Source organism: Pipistrellus hanaki, assembly GCF_964339955.1.
Source record: "Pipistrellus hanaki genome assembly, chromosome: X".
NCBI lineage: Eukaryota > Metazoa > Chordata > Mammalia > Chiroptera > Vespertilionidae > Pipistrellus > Pipistrellus hanaki.
The window spans coordinates 46,979,700-46,997,007 of record NC_140524.1 but is presented as its reverse complement, the minus strand read 5'-3'; the positions used below and the strand labels follow the sequence as shown (position 1 = coordinate 46,997,007).

At 37.2% G+C, this 17,308-nt stretch overlaps 2 protein-coding genes across 6 annotated transcripts in view; one reads left to right on the top strand and one right to left on the bottom strand.

Annotated features, from left to right (window-relative positions):
* Nucleotides 1-1,780: 1,780 nt before the first annotated feature.
* PSMD10 (proteasome 26S subunit, non-ATPase 10) lies at nucleotides 1,781-10,301 on the bottom strand. 2 transcript variants are annotated; one of them, XM_084870525.1, is made up of 5 exons: nucleotides 10,080-10,301; nucleotides 7,587-7,685; nucleotides 5,618-5,764; nucleotides 5,445-5,532; nucleotides 1,781-2,724 (listed from the first exon to the last, which is right to left on the bottom strand). In XM_084870525.1, the coding sequence occupies exons 1-5, from the start codon at nucleotides 10,191-10,193 to the stop codon at nucleotides 2,717-2,719; spliced, it is 456 nt and encodes a 151-aa protein (XP_084726651.1). In that variant the 5' UTR covers nucleotides 10,194-10,301; the 3' UTR covers nucleotides 1,781-2,716. The 2 variants fall into 2 exon arrangements, with proteins under 2 accessions (XP_084726651.1, XP_084726650.1); XM_084870524.1 differs by having other exon boundaries at nucleotides 5,366-5,532; nucleotides 10,080-10,239.
* Nucleotides 10,302-10,340: 39 nt separating this feature from the next.
* Nucleotides 10,341-17,308, top strand: part of ATG4A (autophagy related 4A cysteine peptidase) — an 88,392-nt gene continuing 81,424 nt past the window's right edge. The window contains exon 1 of one of the 4 annotated variants that reach the window (XM_084870485.1): nucleotides 10,341-10,499. In XM_084870485.1, coding sequence (XP_084726611.1) covers nucleotides 10,490-10,499 — 10 coding nt within the window. In that variant the 5' untranslated portion in view covers nucleotides 10,341-10,489. The remainder of the gene's footprint in view (nucleotides 10,500-17,308) is intronic. The other 3 variants (XM_084870486.1, XM_084870487.1, XM_084870488.1) reach the window with 3 other exon arrangements.

Here is a 17,308-nt window from a genome sequence, read left to right as displayed (position 1 = left end):
AACTTACTTTTGCCCACCCCTGTATATTGATATGTCCTTTTAGAGTACCAGGTGACCTTTCCTCTCAATATTGTAAGTTTAGAAGTTAAAATTTGCAGTTCTTATACGGGCCTGTGTGTAACTCAAGTTTGATGATCTTTTAGTAAAAAGAGATAAAAGAGCTTGAAGGGAGATTTGATATCAACAGTACTCAACCTTTTCTAAACCCAGAGCACCTGAGGGTGATAACATACACATTGGCTCACTCCTGAAAATGATGGGGTGGAAGCAGGAGAAGAATTACATTCTTGGTGGGGGAGACAGAAAAGGGTAAATGTAGTTTAAAAAAGCTAGGTCATGACTATATACATCTAGCTAATCCCCAGAGGAAAATCTCTGAGTGAAGAGAGAGAAAATAATTTGCCTGAGATTATGTAAAGTCAAGACTAGACCTCAAATTCTGATTCCCAGTGTAATGTTCTTTCAACTTCACCAAACTACTAATTCCAATGAAACAAACCCAACTTCTAGTAATAAATAGCTGTTTTACAATGTCTATGTGCTGGAAAACAGGTCTTATAAAATTATAGTTCAATCCAATCAATAAAGACTCAATAATTCCACTTGTCTTTGAAGCTTTGGTTTAAAAACAAAGAATTCAGAGAGGATAATGACGGCAATCTGATCAATATGCAAGGTCATCAATATTATTAGTTTATACATATCAGTGATTTACATATTGTAAACAAGCCACTTCATTTGAAACTCGGCACCTGTTGCAGGAATATTCCTGCAAGACTTCTGGTGGGCTTCCCTCCCATCACCACCACCTCTCCAGCTGCGGTGGGTGGGGCAGGATGTGTCCTGCCCATCCCACAGCACCCGTGGCCACCGCCGCCGCTGCCATCTCCAAGGCTGCGAGAGTGCATGCGTATGTGCTGCCACCACCACTGCACACCTCGCCCTGCATGCCCGACCTGCTGCGCCCACCACTGCTGCTGCCTCTGTGGCCGTGTGCTGCTGCTTCGCGCCCCATCCTGCCCACCTGACCCACTGCGCCCACCACCTCCACCACCACCATCTTTGTTGGGTTAATTCGGATACTTGCTCTGATGGCTGGTGGGTGTGGCTTGTGTGGCAGAGGAGTGATGGTTAATTTGCATATCACTTTATTAGGTTAGATGGGAATGGCCTACAAATTGAGGCTTAGTTCCAGCTGTATTGCTTATTAAAGAACTAGGATGAGTTTTCTTTTACTACAGACAATGAACTTAATACAGTGGAACCTTGGTTCTCAAACTTTGTTCTCAAATGCTATTAGAGAAGTGATTTGTTCGAAAACCCAAACATTTTTTCTCATTAGAAATAATGTAAATTGAATTAATCTGTTCCAGACCCCCAAATGACTCTGTTTTTATCATTTTTAGCTACTGGTCCTGAAGTCTATGACCCCAAGTTAATGAAAGTTTGTGGGCTCACTTACTTTAAGCAATATTTGAAGCACAAAGTTCAAAATTAAAAAAATAATTGGAAGAGTCACTTGGAGGTCATTAGATTTTATGACTAGTAATCATTTAAGAGCACTTCCCTAAATTGAGATCAAGTTTACACTTATTAATTTCCTTTGACTCCACATTTAATTAGCAATTCAGAAAATTACTGTTTTTTTAAATATTTTAAAATGCCTCAGTTCAAGCTTCACTAATTTTATTAACTTTAGAGCTACTGAAAATGGGAAATGTTTTTTTATGAAGGACTTCTAAGGTTTTAGTGAGTGTTTAACTGATTTGAAAAATTGGGAGATTCTCTCAACATTTTATTTTTTTAGTTTCTGAAATACAAATCAAAGTACATTTTTGTAACAAAGCATGTTAGCAAGCTTTACATTTTTTCAATACAAGATGACTTAATATAGGTACTTTAAAACTTCCTTTTTAAAAATAACACATTTTATGGAGGGAAACAGTTTATTGAAAATATACATGGGTACACAGGCTACCATTTTATTATTTTAATGCTTCTGAATACCAAACTTGGAATAACAGGCCCTCCAACTGAAAATTTGGTTCTCTAAAATATATAAGTATACCTCCCATAACAAAAATAAATTAAATGTACTGCTGAAAAAAAACAGCAATTTTTGGTATAGGCCTCTGAGTGAGCTTGCAAAACAAGTTAGGATGTGTTTCAACTAGACAGAAGGAACATTCTAGAATCCACCTTAAAACATTTGGCAAAACAACTGGCCTGAGGCTACTGGGGTTGTTCTGCCTCAGAGGGTGACAGAGGGTGCACGTGAGAGTGCTAAAGTTTCACAATAGCCACAGAATCATTTACTCAAAATTAACCAAAATTCTATATAGACTATACAACAACAGTAGAACAATTTAAACAGTTATTACAAGCCTAGAAAGCAAATTGTAAACTCAGAAGAACAAATATCTCAGCAGGAACAATATTTAAAATGTCTATAAGACTTTGAAGGTGAAAAAAACTACATCAATCATAGATGATGTCTTATGCACAAAGTGCATTTGTTTCCAGGACACTGGGGACAACCACAAAACATACAAAGAATAAATCCAAGCTGTTTAATTTTCCACCATTCCCTTGAGTGTTAAACCCAGCCCACCTTTGGCCACTTGCAGCGGTGTCTTTTCTTCTTTATTCTCAATGTAAATACTTGCTCCATGGGACACCAGCAGTTTTGCTTCTTCCACTCTCTCTTCATCACAGGCTAAGTGTCTGAAATTGAGGACCGATAAATCACTGATAAATCACTACTACTTCTACATAATGCTAGGATTTGCTGATGGGTATTCTATAGCGCATATTATTAGGTAGTGTGATATAAGGAAGCTATTTAATCAGGAAAGCAAAATCAACTTGCATGGGGAAGAGTGTTTATAAGTTAAAATTCAGTAAAATAGCTTTAGAATACCAGATCATAAATCATAATTCTGGTCGTAAGGCAATAAAAGAAGGGATCTAAATGCCAGACTATGCCAAAACCGGTTTGGCTCAGTGGTAGAGCGTCGGTCTGCAGACTGAAAGGTCCCAGGTTCGATTCCGGTCAAGGGCATGTATTATACCTTGGTTGCGGGCACATCCCCAGTAGTGGGTGTGCAGGAGGCACCGGATCGATGTTTCTCTCTCATCGACGTTTCTAGCTCTCTATCTCTCTCCCTTCCTCTCTGTAAAAAATCAATAAAATAGATTAAAAAATAAATAAATAAATAAATGCCAGCCTAAGAAACAACTTTCTTATTCTATTGAGATTAGAAGTAAAAAATTTTCATCAAACACATGCATTCACATTCATGGTTGGAATTTAGAAAAGTCCCCATTCATAATCTTCTTAAAAGGATTTTATATGGTTTATATTTTGGAAAAGCATTTTGAAAGATTTTATGTCATTTGATCCTTATAACTACCTTGGAATTACTATTAACATTTTACAGTTGAATCGTGATAGTAGTTAAAGTCCTTGCTTATGATGACATGACTAAGGTATAATTGAAAGAACTTTTCTGGGCATTTATAGTTTTCCAGGCAGGGTATTAGACACTTTACATGTTATTATATTTAAACCTCACAACAATCTACTGAGAAAGGAATTATTATCCTCATATTATAGATGAGGAAGTTAAGACTTGGGAAGGTTAAGTAACTACTTGAAGTTACTTAATATAAGTATTTAATATAGCTGGTAAGTGGCTGAGTTTGTAAATCCTAGGCTGTTCCCAGATCCTATACTGCTTGACTTCTAGATTTCTCTAGGCCACTGTGCCTTTCTTGTTATGGAGAAAAGAGCTATATGCAAGTATTTCTAAATGGAGTCACTTAGAACTACAGAAACAATTTTTAAAGCTAAGAATTAAGAAAACATTATTTTTATAAGGTGCTTTAAAGTCAAATTAGAAAAGGTTGAGTCTCACTTTGGACTAAAAAGAAGACATTTCTGGTTCAAAAAAAGTCACCATTCAATAAAGAAGAAAAATGGACAAGAATGCAGAAAAAATATCAAGGTAGATTATGGCTTCAGGCCTTAAACATAAATCATTTCCAAATGGATTTGAGTTAAATGAAAAACAGTGACAATAAATATCAAACTACAACCTATGGTACAATAAAATACAGGTGAATATTTAACTAATTTCATGGTGAGGAAAGACTCTAATCTTGAGGGAAGATTAATAGGTTTGACTACATAGTGACTTCTGTTATTTAAAAAAATCATGAACAACATGAAAAGGCAAACTGGAAAAATATTTTCAACTAACATGGCAGAAGGCATATTTTTACTATGTCATGTCAAAGGTACTTAAAAAAACCAGTAAAGCCGAAACCGGTTTGGCTCAGTGGTAGAGCGTTGGTCTACGGACTGAAAGATCCCAGGTTCGATTCCGGTCAAGGGCATGTACATTGGTTGCGGGCACATCCCTGGTGGGGGGTATGCAGGAGGCAGCTGGTCGATGTTTCTCTCTCATCGACGTTTCTAGCTCTCTATCTCTCTCCCTTCCTCTCTGTAAAAAAATCAATAAAAAAAAAAATTAAAAAAAATAAAAACCAGTAAAGAAATTTAATTCCCCTAAAGGAAAATAAAGAGGGACACGAAGTTATAATTTATTTTAAAAAATTGCATTAGTTGTAGGCATTAAAAATGTTTCTATTCACTGTTAATAAAACACCATTTTCCATACAAAAAAATTATCTTTTCAGTTTTGGTGAGGGGGTAATAGCCACTCTCAAACTGTTGTTGGGAAGGTACAATGATACTCCTCTGAAGCAATCTAGCAATATATAGCAATAATCTTAAAATGTGTGTATTTGTTGACCCAGAAATTCTACTTCTAGGAGTCTATATTAAGGCAATAATCAGCAATATGACCAAAAACTTTTGTATATAGTTGGTGAATGTAGCATTATTTATAACAGTGGAAAAACTAAAAAAAAAAACTTTTTTTTAGTAATATAGGAATATATTTAGTAATATAGGAATGATTAAGTTATGAACATCCATAAAATTGAACTGTACATAGCCATTCAAACATGTTTTAAAAATACTTAATAACATTAGGTGAAAAGAACAAGATATAATATTATATCCACAGTATGATCCCAATGAAAAAAAAGTAAAATTATGCAATTGCATATAAAAAACTGGGTGGAAATAGATAAAAATGTTATCAGTGATTGATTCTGGGTAGCAAGATGATAGGCATTTTTAAATTTTATCTTTATATTTTTGTGTACTTTCAAATGTTTTTGCCATAAACATGTATTACATTTATAAGCACAATAAAAAAAAAGGAAAAGATGTGTAATAATTAGTGCAAGAGGGCTAATATCAGGTAAATACAAATGACTGCTACTTGTCACTTACAGAGGAGTGTTACCCTCAGTGTCTTGGATGTTTGTGGATGCTTTGTAGTACAGAAGGATATGAATCATCTTCAAGTTACCCTTGGCTGCCGCCCGGTGCATAGCTGTAGCCTCATAATGGTCCTTAGCATCTGGATTAGCCCCGCCTTCCAGTAACATGACAGCGATCTGGAAAGAAGAAGAAAACTATGCAGAGATATATTTGTGTTAGAGGTTCAGAACTCAGAGAAGTTGCCTAGGAATAAAACCCTACCTCTTGCCTGTTTTTGGAAGCTGCATAATGTAGGGGAGTACAGCCATTTTGATTGACAGCATTCACTTGAGCACCTCTTCCCAGAAGGGCTCTTACAATCTCATCCCGGCCAGCAGAAGCGGCAATATGAAGAGGAGACCAACCAGCCTGTAAAAGAGGTGTGCCATACAAAACCAGGGGAGAAAGGCACAGGGATTAATATTAACATTTAGGCAGGGTTTACAAAGAGCTGAAAGACAATATAAAAAAATTATGGGTGGAGTAAACCCAAATTACTTTAATAAAACAACCATGTAATGACAAAAACAAAACCAAACAAACAAACAATAACATTCTTTATTTTCCTCTCATTAAGCACTGTAGAAAAATTGGAAAGCAAATGTACACAAAAGAAAAGAAAAACCACCCCATAATCCCATAATAGATGTGATGATACTTAAGACTAATTCTAATGTATTATCAAGCTGGGATCATAGAATATCAAGTTCTGTGAGTTGCATTTTCTAAAATTTCCACTTATCATTTTGTTGTGAGAATTGTTCTGTCATTCTTTAGAATCATAACTTTATTGGTTACATATTATTTTATCATATGGACATACCTACAGCATCCAACTGTTCCTCTATTAAATTGTTCTTATTTCTTTGCTAATATAAGTATTATTTCAGGTAGCATCCTTGAAGTTTGCATCCTTATTATTCACAAGTCTTATCCTAATACTAGAGGCCTGGTACACAAATTTGTGTACAGATGGTTATCTGGCCAGCTCACTCCAATTGGGGCCAACTGACCAGGGGGAGGGGGAGTGGCCATGGAAGGTTGGCCAGCTGGCCCTGCCCTGATTGGGGTGGGGCAGCCAATCAGGGATGGAGCTGGCCAGGGGGAGGGGCCAAGGGAGGTTGGCCATCCCTGTCCCCATCGAGCTGGTTGGCCAGCCGCAGTGCGTATCATAGTGACCAGTCATTCCAGTTGTTCCAGTCGCTTGATATATATATATATATATATATATATATATATATATATATATATATATATATATATACACACACACACACACATACACACACACACACACACACACACACACATATATAAGTGCACAAAATTCGTGCATGGGGGAGTGGGGTGGTATCCCTCAGCCCAGCTTGCACCCTCTCCAATCTGGGACCCCTCAAGGGATGTCCCACTGCCCAGTGGGATTGGGCCTAAATGGGCAAACATCCCTCTCATAATCCAGGACTGCTGGCTCCCAACTGCTCACCTGCCTGCCTGATTGCCCCTGACTGCTTCTGCCTGCCAGCCTGATCATCCCCTAACTACTCCCATGCCAGTCTGATTGATGTCTAACTGCTCCCCTGCCAGCCTATTTGCCCCCAACTTCCCTCCTCTGCCAGCCTGGTCACCCCTAACTGCCCTCCCCTGCAGGGTTGATCACTCCCAACTGCCCTCCCTTGCAGGCCTGGTCCCTCCCAACTGCACTCCCCTGCTCGCCATCTTGTGGTGGCCATCTTGTGTCCACATGGGAGCAGAATCTTTGACCACATGGGGGCAGCCATCTTGTGTTAGAGTGATGGTCAATCTGCATATTACTTTTTTATTAGATAGGATATATATATCCAAAATCATTACATAAATCTCTACATAACGAAGATATCTAGGTCCTCAAAATTCATGCACTATTTACCCCCCAGAAATTTCCCACATAATAAAAACAGTCTGTAGTCTATTAAAGGTCATTGTAATAAGCCTTGATCTGCATGTTTACCTTAAATTACAGGATATTAATAGCAAAACTAATATTTTAAAATAATGCAACCACTAGTCCTGTGCTTGGTCACCAGGGCGAGACTATAATTTCCTAGTAATAAAGGTTACAATTTTATTTGTAAGCTTAATACGCAGGCTTCAGTAAACAACAGTCTGGAGTCTACAGATAACTTGGAATTTATCAACTCTATCTAGTACTCACATCATCTTTATCATTCACTGGCACTCCAAGTTGCAGCAAGAATTCAACAATTTCTGTATGTCCCGCTGAGCATGCCCAATGTAATGCAGTTCTGCTATCCTGCATGGGAGAGAAGCAATAAGATCAACATTCTTGAAGAGAAATAGAAGAATTAAAGAAAGAAAGCAGAAAACGCTAAGATTGGGTCCAGCAAATCTATAGTTTGGAAACTAGAAGTGGAGATCACTGGTAGGTAACCTTAAACCATATTATTACTAATATAAGAGAGACCGAGGTTTTAGTTAACATGGGGAGAAACTGATTTGCATGCTTGTAGCAGAAATAGAGCTTTGGCTGTTTAATACAATAGTTATTTAGGTATACTAATATACTATTAGGTATATTATGTCAGACACTGCTAGATGTACATATGTCTCATTTAATCCTCACGATCCTGTACAGTGGATATTATCCCCATTTTACAGATGAAGAAACTAAGACTCCTCAGGGTAAGCAACTAATCCAAAGTTACACAGCTAGTGAATGGTGAAAGTGGGATACATATTGCTGTCTGAATCCGAAATTTCTAGATTCTCTAGAAAGAACAAATGTATCTTGTGGGGAAGAAATGTTAATAAACAGTTGAGATTATCTGCATATCCATCTAAAAACATACACCACACACATAATTTATTTTTTCAAAAAAATTAATAAGCTGGTAGTCATATTTTTCTAAGGGAATCCCTTTTTGCATTGACTGCTATATTTTTAGCCCTCGGTAAAATAAAATGGTATTTTAAACTTTATAGCAAGAAGTTCCAACACATAAACATAGAGGGAATATAATAGCAACCCATATGCCTATCACCTAGATTTAATATTTTGCCATATTTGCTTCATCAAATGTTTTCTTTGCCTTTTTTTAAAAAAACAAATCCCAAATATCCTAACTTTTCATCCCTAAGTATTTCGATATCTGAAAAACAAAGATACTTTCCTACATAGCTCTGAGACCGTTATTATACCGATTAAAATTAGCACTAACTCTAAAAAATTAAAAAATTAACACTAACTCCTTTATAACATATAATACCCAGTCTGTATTTCATTGTCCCCAAATGTCTTTTTGTTGTTGTTGTTGTTAATCCTCACTCGAGGATATTTTTCCATTGATTTTTAGAGAAAGTGGAAGAGGGAGGGAAAGACAGAGAAATATCCATGTGAGAGAAGTACATCAATTGGTTACCTCCTGCAAGTGCCCTGACCAGGGCCAGGCCGGGGAGGAGCCCGCAACTGAGATATGTGCCCTTGACCTGAATTCTGGGACCCTTTGGTCTGCATGCCAATGCTCTATCCACTGAGCCAAACCAACTAGGGCCCCCAATGTCTTTTCAAAGTTGGTTTGTTTCAATCGGGATCCATATAAGGTCCACAAGTTGCATTTGGCTATGTCTCTTGATCTTGAATAGCTTCCCCCTTTTTATGCCACTGACTTGATGAAAATTATTATTTGACCTTAATTTAATATTATTAAATTAAGTTAAAATATTAAATATTGCCAGACCATATGAAGATAAATTAGGCAAAGGTAAAACGATTTTTAGGTGAAGCAGTAAAGGAAAGTTCCAGAAAAAAAAAGGTCTCCTGACTTTTAATTCTCTTCCCAAAGACACAAAAAGGAGATCTCTAAGTATGACACTGTCACTAGTTCCAAATAGTAGGCAATCTATAAATATTGTTGGCTTACTAAGGGCACTGTGAATCTTGCTTGGAAGCTCAGGGTGAATGCATGAGGGTCCTTTGAGCAGGAGGGCAGAAAGAAACACTTCCCAAAGTACATTCCCTTTTGTTCTGCCTCTGCTTATAATGCCCGTTTCATCCTGAAGGAAGATCCACTCATCCTGCAAGGCCTCACAACCTTTGCAAAGCCTTTTCAATTACAACATTCGGCTTTTCTAAGGGAGATTAAAGCAGGTTCTCCCATTACATGTTCTGAAAGTTATACGTAAACTTCTCTCCCGAGTTTTTAACCTCAATTTGTAGTCGGACATTTGATTTGGGAGTACTGTATGCATCTCCGCTTCTTCCACTCCACTGTCTCCCCAACTCTAAGCAAACTGTCTAGCACTGAAGAGGCGTTCGGTTACTCGTGTTTCGTTGAATAAAATCACTTGTAAAAGTAAAGGCACCCATATTTTTTTAAAGCTTTCCTTCTCAGGGACATCTCAAAAGGTTGAGCATTTCTGAGAAACACAGTAAACGTTCTAGAAATATCCAAAATTCAGGGAGCTAAGTACTGGGCTAAAAATAAAATAAAAGAAAACAAATCTGAGGATTGCGGGACTAGTTCCAACCGCCCGATTCTGAGTCCTGAGGTGACCCAGGGTGAGGATGGGGCGACAGGGGCGGGGATCTGGCCCTCAGGAAATCTGCCTCCGCTTGGGCCGCGCCAGGCAGCCACGTTGTCTCTACGTCACCGCCGCCGCCATGGAAAAGGCCCCGGCGCCGCTTTACCTGGTCAGTTCTAGTAGCCAGGGACTTATCGGCCAGGATCTCCTCCTTCAACTCCTGCAGCTTTCCGTTGTAGGCCAGATTGCAGACCGTCAGGTTAGACACACACCCCTCCATTTCGTTTTCCCAGGATCTCCGCACAGTAGGACCTAGACCTCACGTAGCCGCCTCCTATTGCCAATCAAAAGAACTGACAGAGCTCCACCAATCACCGCCCTTCCTCGTCCCATCGCTCCTTCCCCGGCGCAGGGCGTCTCTGGGAGTTGCAGTTTGAACTCTATTTCAGGCTGGGAGGCGCCGGTGCCCTTCTTATCAACTCTGCCCCTAGCAGCACAAAACTACAAGTCCCAGGGTCCCGCGCGGCCACCATAGTCAAGTGGCCAGTGGAATTGGCCCAGGATGACAGCTGGAGAATGGAGTCAGGTACTGGGACCCGCTTCGTGGGGGCCGGGTGGGTGTTCGCTGTGGGGCATTGAGTTGGCTGCGCGAAACGGGTGCAGAATCATAGCAAGAGAGTTCTGGGAGCCTAGAGGTCCTGCCGGACGGGGAGCCTGACCTGCAGCGGCAGGCGGAAGGGACAACAGTAGGAGCTGAGTATTATCTCCTGAGCTCTTGCTGGCGGCTTTGGCCACCCTCCCCCTCCCTGCCCCTAGCACAGGACTGGAAAGAAGTCTGGATTAATTATTTTGACATCTTGTCGGTGAGACATCAGGACAGAATTCTGTCACAGCAGTGATAGCATTTGGCACCGCAGTAAGGTGATGAGCCAGGGTGATGCCAGAGTCAGGGTGTGATGCCATAGGAGCCCTCAGTGAGTTTATGGCCTAGTAACATCACAATTTGATGAGGGTCATCTTGATACTGTGGTATGATGTTGACCCTTTAGTATTGTGGTTATAACGATGACACCAAGGCTTTGCTAGATCTATGCTAATAGTGTTTCTGTTTATGGAAATCCAAATAATGCCATAGCAGAAGAAATGCAAGGCTTATCCTTTATAGGGCATATCCAGAAGGACAGTATGTCAAAACTAGTTAATGATACGAATACACTCAAGAAAGAGAATGATTATATTTATCATGTTATGATGTAGAACACGGCTTGGCAAACTTCCTGTAAATTGCCAGATAGTAAATATTTTAGGCTTTGAGGGCCAAAAAACAAAATCATGGATAATTTATAAGTACTTATATAATGAGAGAAAACAAGTTTTAACTAATGTTTAGTTATGAATTTCAAAATATAATAGTAATAAGAGAGTGCTTTTTTTGTAATACAGGACTACTACTAGTGTGAATAATGGATTGGGGGGCTAAATTTGTTTAATTGGGGCTCACAGTCAGTGTTTCCTATTATCAAAATTGTTCCAAATGTTCATCTGTTAATACTGATCGATAATGATATTTTACCCATTTCATTTTGTAAATGTCTTTTCACATAGACAGGGACTTCCAAATACTGATATCAATCCAGAAACATATTCTTGTTAACTTTCGAATACATTTTTATTTCAGAATAACTTTAGATTTGTAGAAAAGTTGTAAAGATAGTAGAGTTCCTGTGTACCTCTCACACATTTTCCCCTATTGTCCTTTTTCTATTTTTAACAGTTTTTTTGTGTGTGATATATTTTACATATCATAAAATTAATCCATTTCAAGGGTATAATTAAAACATTTTTGTAGCTTACTGAATGGCTCAGCCATCATCATAATCAGTTTTAGAACATTTTCACTCCCCCAGGATATCCCTCAGTTAATCCTTATTCCCACTCCATGCCCCAGGTAACCAGTAATCTTTCTGGCTCTGTAAATTTGCATATTCTGGACATTTCATCTAAATGAAATTATACAATATGGGGTCTTTTTTGCCTGGCTTCCTTCACTTAGCATAATATTTTTGAGGTTCATCCATATTATAGCATGTATTTGTATTTATTGCTTTTTACTGCCAAACAGTATTCCATTTTATAGATATAATACATTTCATCTATCTGCTCACTAGTTGATAGATATGCAAGTTGTTTCCAATTTTTGGCTATTGTGAATAATGCTGCTAAGTGCATTTGTGTGCAAGTCTTCATGTAGACATATGTTTTCATGTCTCTTTGATATATGCCTAAAGCTGGAATTACTGGATCATATGGCAAATTTATGCTTAACTTTTCAAGAAACTGCAAAACTGTTTTCCAAAGCAACATCACTATTTTGTATTTCCAATAGTATTTCTACACATCCTTACCAACATTTCTTATCATCTGTCTTTTTATTATAGCCATGCTAAATGTGTGTGAAATGATATCTCGTTGTGGTTTTAACTTGCACTTCTTTAATGACTAAGAATAATGAGCATCTTTTTTGTGTGCTTATTAGTCATCCGTATATCCTCTTCAGTGTAGTTTATATTTATATATATTTCCATTTTTAAATTGAGTTGTCTTCCGTTTCTTTTTATTATTGAGTTATAAGATGTATTTATGTATTCTGGAGATAAGTCCCTGTCAGATATATGAAATGTAGATATTTTCTCCCAGTCTGTTGCTTGTCTTTTCATTTTCTTTTCTTTTTTCTTATAATATATTTTATTGATTCTTCACAGAGAGGAAGAGAGAGGGATAGAGAGCTAGAAACATTGATGAGGGAGAATCATCAATCAGCTGCCTCTTGCACACACCCCACTGGGGATGTGCCCACAACCAAGGCACATGCCCTTGACCGGAATCGGACCTGGGACCTTTCAATCCACAGGCTGACGCTCTATCCACTGAGCCAAACCGGTTTCGGCTGTCTTTTCATTTTCTTAATGTCTTTTGAAGTGGAAAAGGTTTGAATTTTGATGGGGTTCAATTTATCATTTTTTTCTTTTATGGGCCATGCTTCTTGTTGTACACTTTTTACCAGTGTAAAATTTAATAACTATTAGTATATTTCAGAGCTGTGTTATCACCACCACAATCTTATTTAAAACATTTCTATCACCCCAGAAGGAAACCTTATGCACATTTTCAGTCACTTCTCATTTCCACTCCCAGCCCTAGGCAACCACTCATCTGTTTTGTCTCTATGGATTTTCATTTTCTTGACTTCAATATAAATAGAATGATACAATATGTGATCTTTTGTTTTTGGCTTCTTTCACTTTATCCAATTTTATTTATTTATTTATTTATTTATTTATTTATTTATTCATTTTTATTTCCTTTTATTGATTTTTAGAGAGAGAAAGAAATATCGATCAATTGCCTCCCACATACACCCTGACCAGGGATTGAACCCACAACCTGGGTATGTGCCCTGAATGGGAATCGAACCTCCCACATTTTGGTGTATGGGGTGATGCTTCAGGTTAGCTACATAGGCCAGGGCAATTTTATGCAAATTTTACTATGTATCAGTACTTTGTTCCTTTTTATGGCTGAATACTATTCCATTGTATAACTATATTATATTTTATTTACTCATTCATCAGTTGATGGGCATTTGGGTGGTTTTTACCTTTTATTTATTATGAATAATTCTGATATAAACATTCATATACAAGTTTCTGTGCAGACACATGTTTTCATTTCTCTTGGTACATATCTAGGAGTAGAATTGCTGGGCTACATGGTAAGTCTGTGTTTTGCTTTGTGAAGGATTGACAGATTCCTTACCAAAGTGACTGTACCATTTACCCCTTCCACCAGCAATGTATGAGGGTTTGAATTTCTCCACATCTCTACCAATACTTACTAATGTCTATCTTTTTTTATTATAGCCTTTCTAGTTGGTATGAAGTGATATCTCATTGTGACTTTGTTGCTTTGACTTTTGACAACTATAGGAATTTTAGAAAGCATGTTGTAATCATTTGTGATTCAATGTTAGTTGTCGAAATGACTCCTACAGTAATTTCACATGTAAGTGTTGTTTTGCCTTGTAATTCTAGGTTGAATGAATTAAGAAACATAAAGTCTGCAGCAAAAGCTACTTATCAGAGGCATTCAGTGTTTGATAATAGTGGTTGAGGGCTCTTGTAACAGTTTAAAAATGTAAAAGTCATTCCTATCTCACTTACCATACAAAAAACACAAAATGGACTTAATTTGACCTGCCAGATATAATTTGCTGATGATTGGTATAGAACAAAACTGTCTTGTATATAGTAGGTGTTCAATAAATATTTATCCAGTTGATTACAGAGGAACAGCAGGCCTATTGTGTGGTATTCACAAAAGATTGGATATAGTAATATATTACCATAATAGCACTTCAAGGAATTGGATTTGATTGTTAGAAATAGCTGGAAAAACAACTTTTAGTGTCTCACCCACTGAGAGACTTGTTTGGGTAATCTTGTTTTATAGACAGGGTGTTGTGCTTTTATTTTACTTGATATGACACGGTGGTTAACTCTCAATTCTGAGTTTCTTAAGTTCAAGGGTGAGGTACCCCTCAACTTTTTGAAAGCTGCAAGACAAAAGGATCTCTAAGGGAGGTCACTTCTTTTTGTCTCTAGCCCCGAGTCTTGGAGGAATAGCAATCCCATATTTTATTTATCTTTCCAGAGTCAATACAATTGAATTTTCCCTGTTGCCTTTTCTACCGCTCACCTACATTCGAGGTGATAGTTCATTTTTGTGACTTCCTGAATATCTTAACTCGTTAAGCCCCATGTCAGCCACTGGTGATTGACACCATATTTTCCATCTGCAAGACAAAGCAGGTTGGGCGCTTAATGTGCTAAGGATAGTTAAAATTTATAGATCATATATTCAGATATTTGGCTTATCTCATTTAATCCTTTACAACAATCCTGTGAGGTAGGTACTATTTATTGCAGGTCCAACTTTTAAAAAATGAGAATACAGGTACAGAGAAGTGAAGGAACATGACTAAGTTCATACAATTTAGAAAAAGTTAGAGCTAAACTGGAAATGCAGGACTATTCTGCCCCAAAGCCCTAGCATTTAACTACTACAACGTACTGCTCAATTTTGCCAAAGATGAAATTATGCATAAATGTAAACCTCAAATAATATAATACTAGTTCCTGTGAGAGCTCTTTGGGCTGTAATTCTGCCTGTGATTGTGGGGAAATGACATGTTTTTTCATATTCTAAAACAATGCTGTCCAATAGAACTCTGTGTGATGATGGAAAAGTTCTGTATCTAAGCTGTTTTAGCATGGTAGCCACTAGTCACACTGTGCACTTGAAATGTGTCTAGGAACTAAAATTCTACTTGTATTTAATTTTAATTATTTTAAATTTAAATAGCTTAATGTGGTTAGTGGTTATTATTTTGGACAGTGCAGAGAGAGACAGTTTCTCCCCATTAGCTCCTTTCTAATTATTACTAAATATTTTATCCAGTGCAAATATTTTCCCCCATAGCACAACTAGAAATGAATATATTCTCCAGTGAAACAAATGTGAGGATACCCCACACAGGGCATATGGAAATCAATGACCTGTATGACCGTTATAGGAATAGATTCTGGATTATCCAGGATGAAACTTCTCCATTCCCACCACTTACTAAAGTTTGAACAACTGGCCCAAAGACCCTTCACAATTGACATTTTATTGTGCACAGATGTAATTTGTTTATAAGGCTTTTTGCAAGTATTCCACAATTGCCAGTTGCCTCGTTTAAGATGAGTTGTTTTAATCAGTGGCTCTAATATTTTAATATTTGATGCTACAAATTAATGTACTTGATATTGTATGTCACTGGCTTATACAAACCTTTCCCATTTGAAAGCTATCCTTTCATAAAACTGCCATATTTTTATAGGCGATTATAATAAAACATTTTATTTACTTCTTGGGTTTTAGCTTCCACATTCTTGTTTCTGAACTATTTGCTTTATAAGTGTTTTATTTTTCAAAAACAATAATCCTCACCTGAGAATATGTTTCCATTGATTTTAGAGAGAGGGGGAGAGAGAGAGAAAGAGAGAGAGGGAGAGAGAGAGGGAGAGAGAGAGAGAGAGAGAGAGAGAGAGAGAGAGAGAGAGAGAGAGAAAGAGAGAGAGAGAGAGAGAGAGAGAAACATCAATGTGAATGAGAAACATTGATCAAATGCCTCCCACACATGCTCCAACCAGGGATGAAACCTGAAACCTGGGTATGTGCCCTTACCAGGAATTCAACCTGTCACCTTTTGGTGTTCAGGATGGTGCTCCAACCAACTGAGTCATCCGGCCAGGGCTCTTTTTAAACTTTTTATTTAGAATAATAAAATATTTACAAGAAATTGCAAAAGTAGTACTGAAAGGCTCCAAATACTCTTAATCTGGTTTATCCCAAACATTACATTTCACATAATTATGATATGATATGGGAACCAGGAAATTGACATTGGAATTATGTGTGTGCACTTCTATGTTATGTTATCAGATATATAGATTTGTGTAACCATCACTGCAGTCAAGATACAGACATATTTCATCACTAGAAAGCTACCCTTTTATAGTCACACCCACCACTCACCCCACCATCTATAATGACAAACACTGATTTGCTCTCTATAATTTTGTAATTTTATATACATTGAATCATAAAGTATACTACTTTCTCCAATATTTTTCACTTAGCATAATTATATTGACATCCATCCAAGTTGTTTATCAATAGTATGTTGTTCTTTTTTTTTTATTATTACTGAGAAGTATTGCATTCTATGGATGTACTACGATTTTAGTTATTTCCAGTTTTGGATTATTACAAATACCACTGTTATGAATATTTGAGTATAGGTATTTTGTATAGATATAAATTTTCATTTCGCTGATATAAATGCCCAGAAAACTTATTGGTAGGTCATATGGTAAGTGTATCTTTAAATTTTATAGAAACTGTCAGACTGTTTTTCCAGAATAGGTATACTGGTTTATATTCCCATAGTATGAGAGATCCAGTTTCTCTGCATCCTCACCATCATTGTCATTGTTTTTTATTTTAGCTGTTCTAGTAGGTGCATAATGATAGCTTATTGTGATGTTATTTTCATTTCTTTAATGGCTAATGATGGTCAACATCTTTCTATGTATTTATTTGCCATCCCTATATCTTCTTCAGTGATAATTCATGTCTTTCAATGTGTGTATTACTCTGATTGATTTTCAAATATCGAACCAGCCTTGCATTCTCAGAATAAATCCACTTGGTCATAGTATATAAATTTGTTTATAGATTACTGAATTGTAATTTTGAAAAGCTATTATGTTGTTAAGGATTTCTGTGCCT

What these genes read in the sequence shown, in the direction of transcription:
- PSMD10 (XM_084870524.1), bottom strand. Translation starts at nt 10,193, where the DNA reads ATGGAGGGGTGTGTGTCTAACCTGACGGTCTGCAATCTGGCCTACAAC. An exon ending in TGGCTACTAGAACTGACCAG is followed by an intron (nt 7,686 to 10,079) that starts GTAAAGCGGCGC and finishes TCTCCCATGCAG; the next exon opens with GATAGCAGAACTGCATTACA. An exon ending in CAGTGAATGATAAAGATGAT is followed by an intron (nt 5,765 to 7,586) that starts GTGAGTACTAGA and finishes CCTCTTTTACAG; the next exon opens with GCTGGTTGGTCTCCTCTTCA.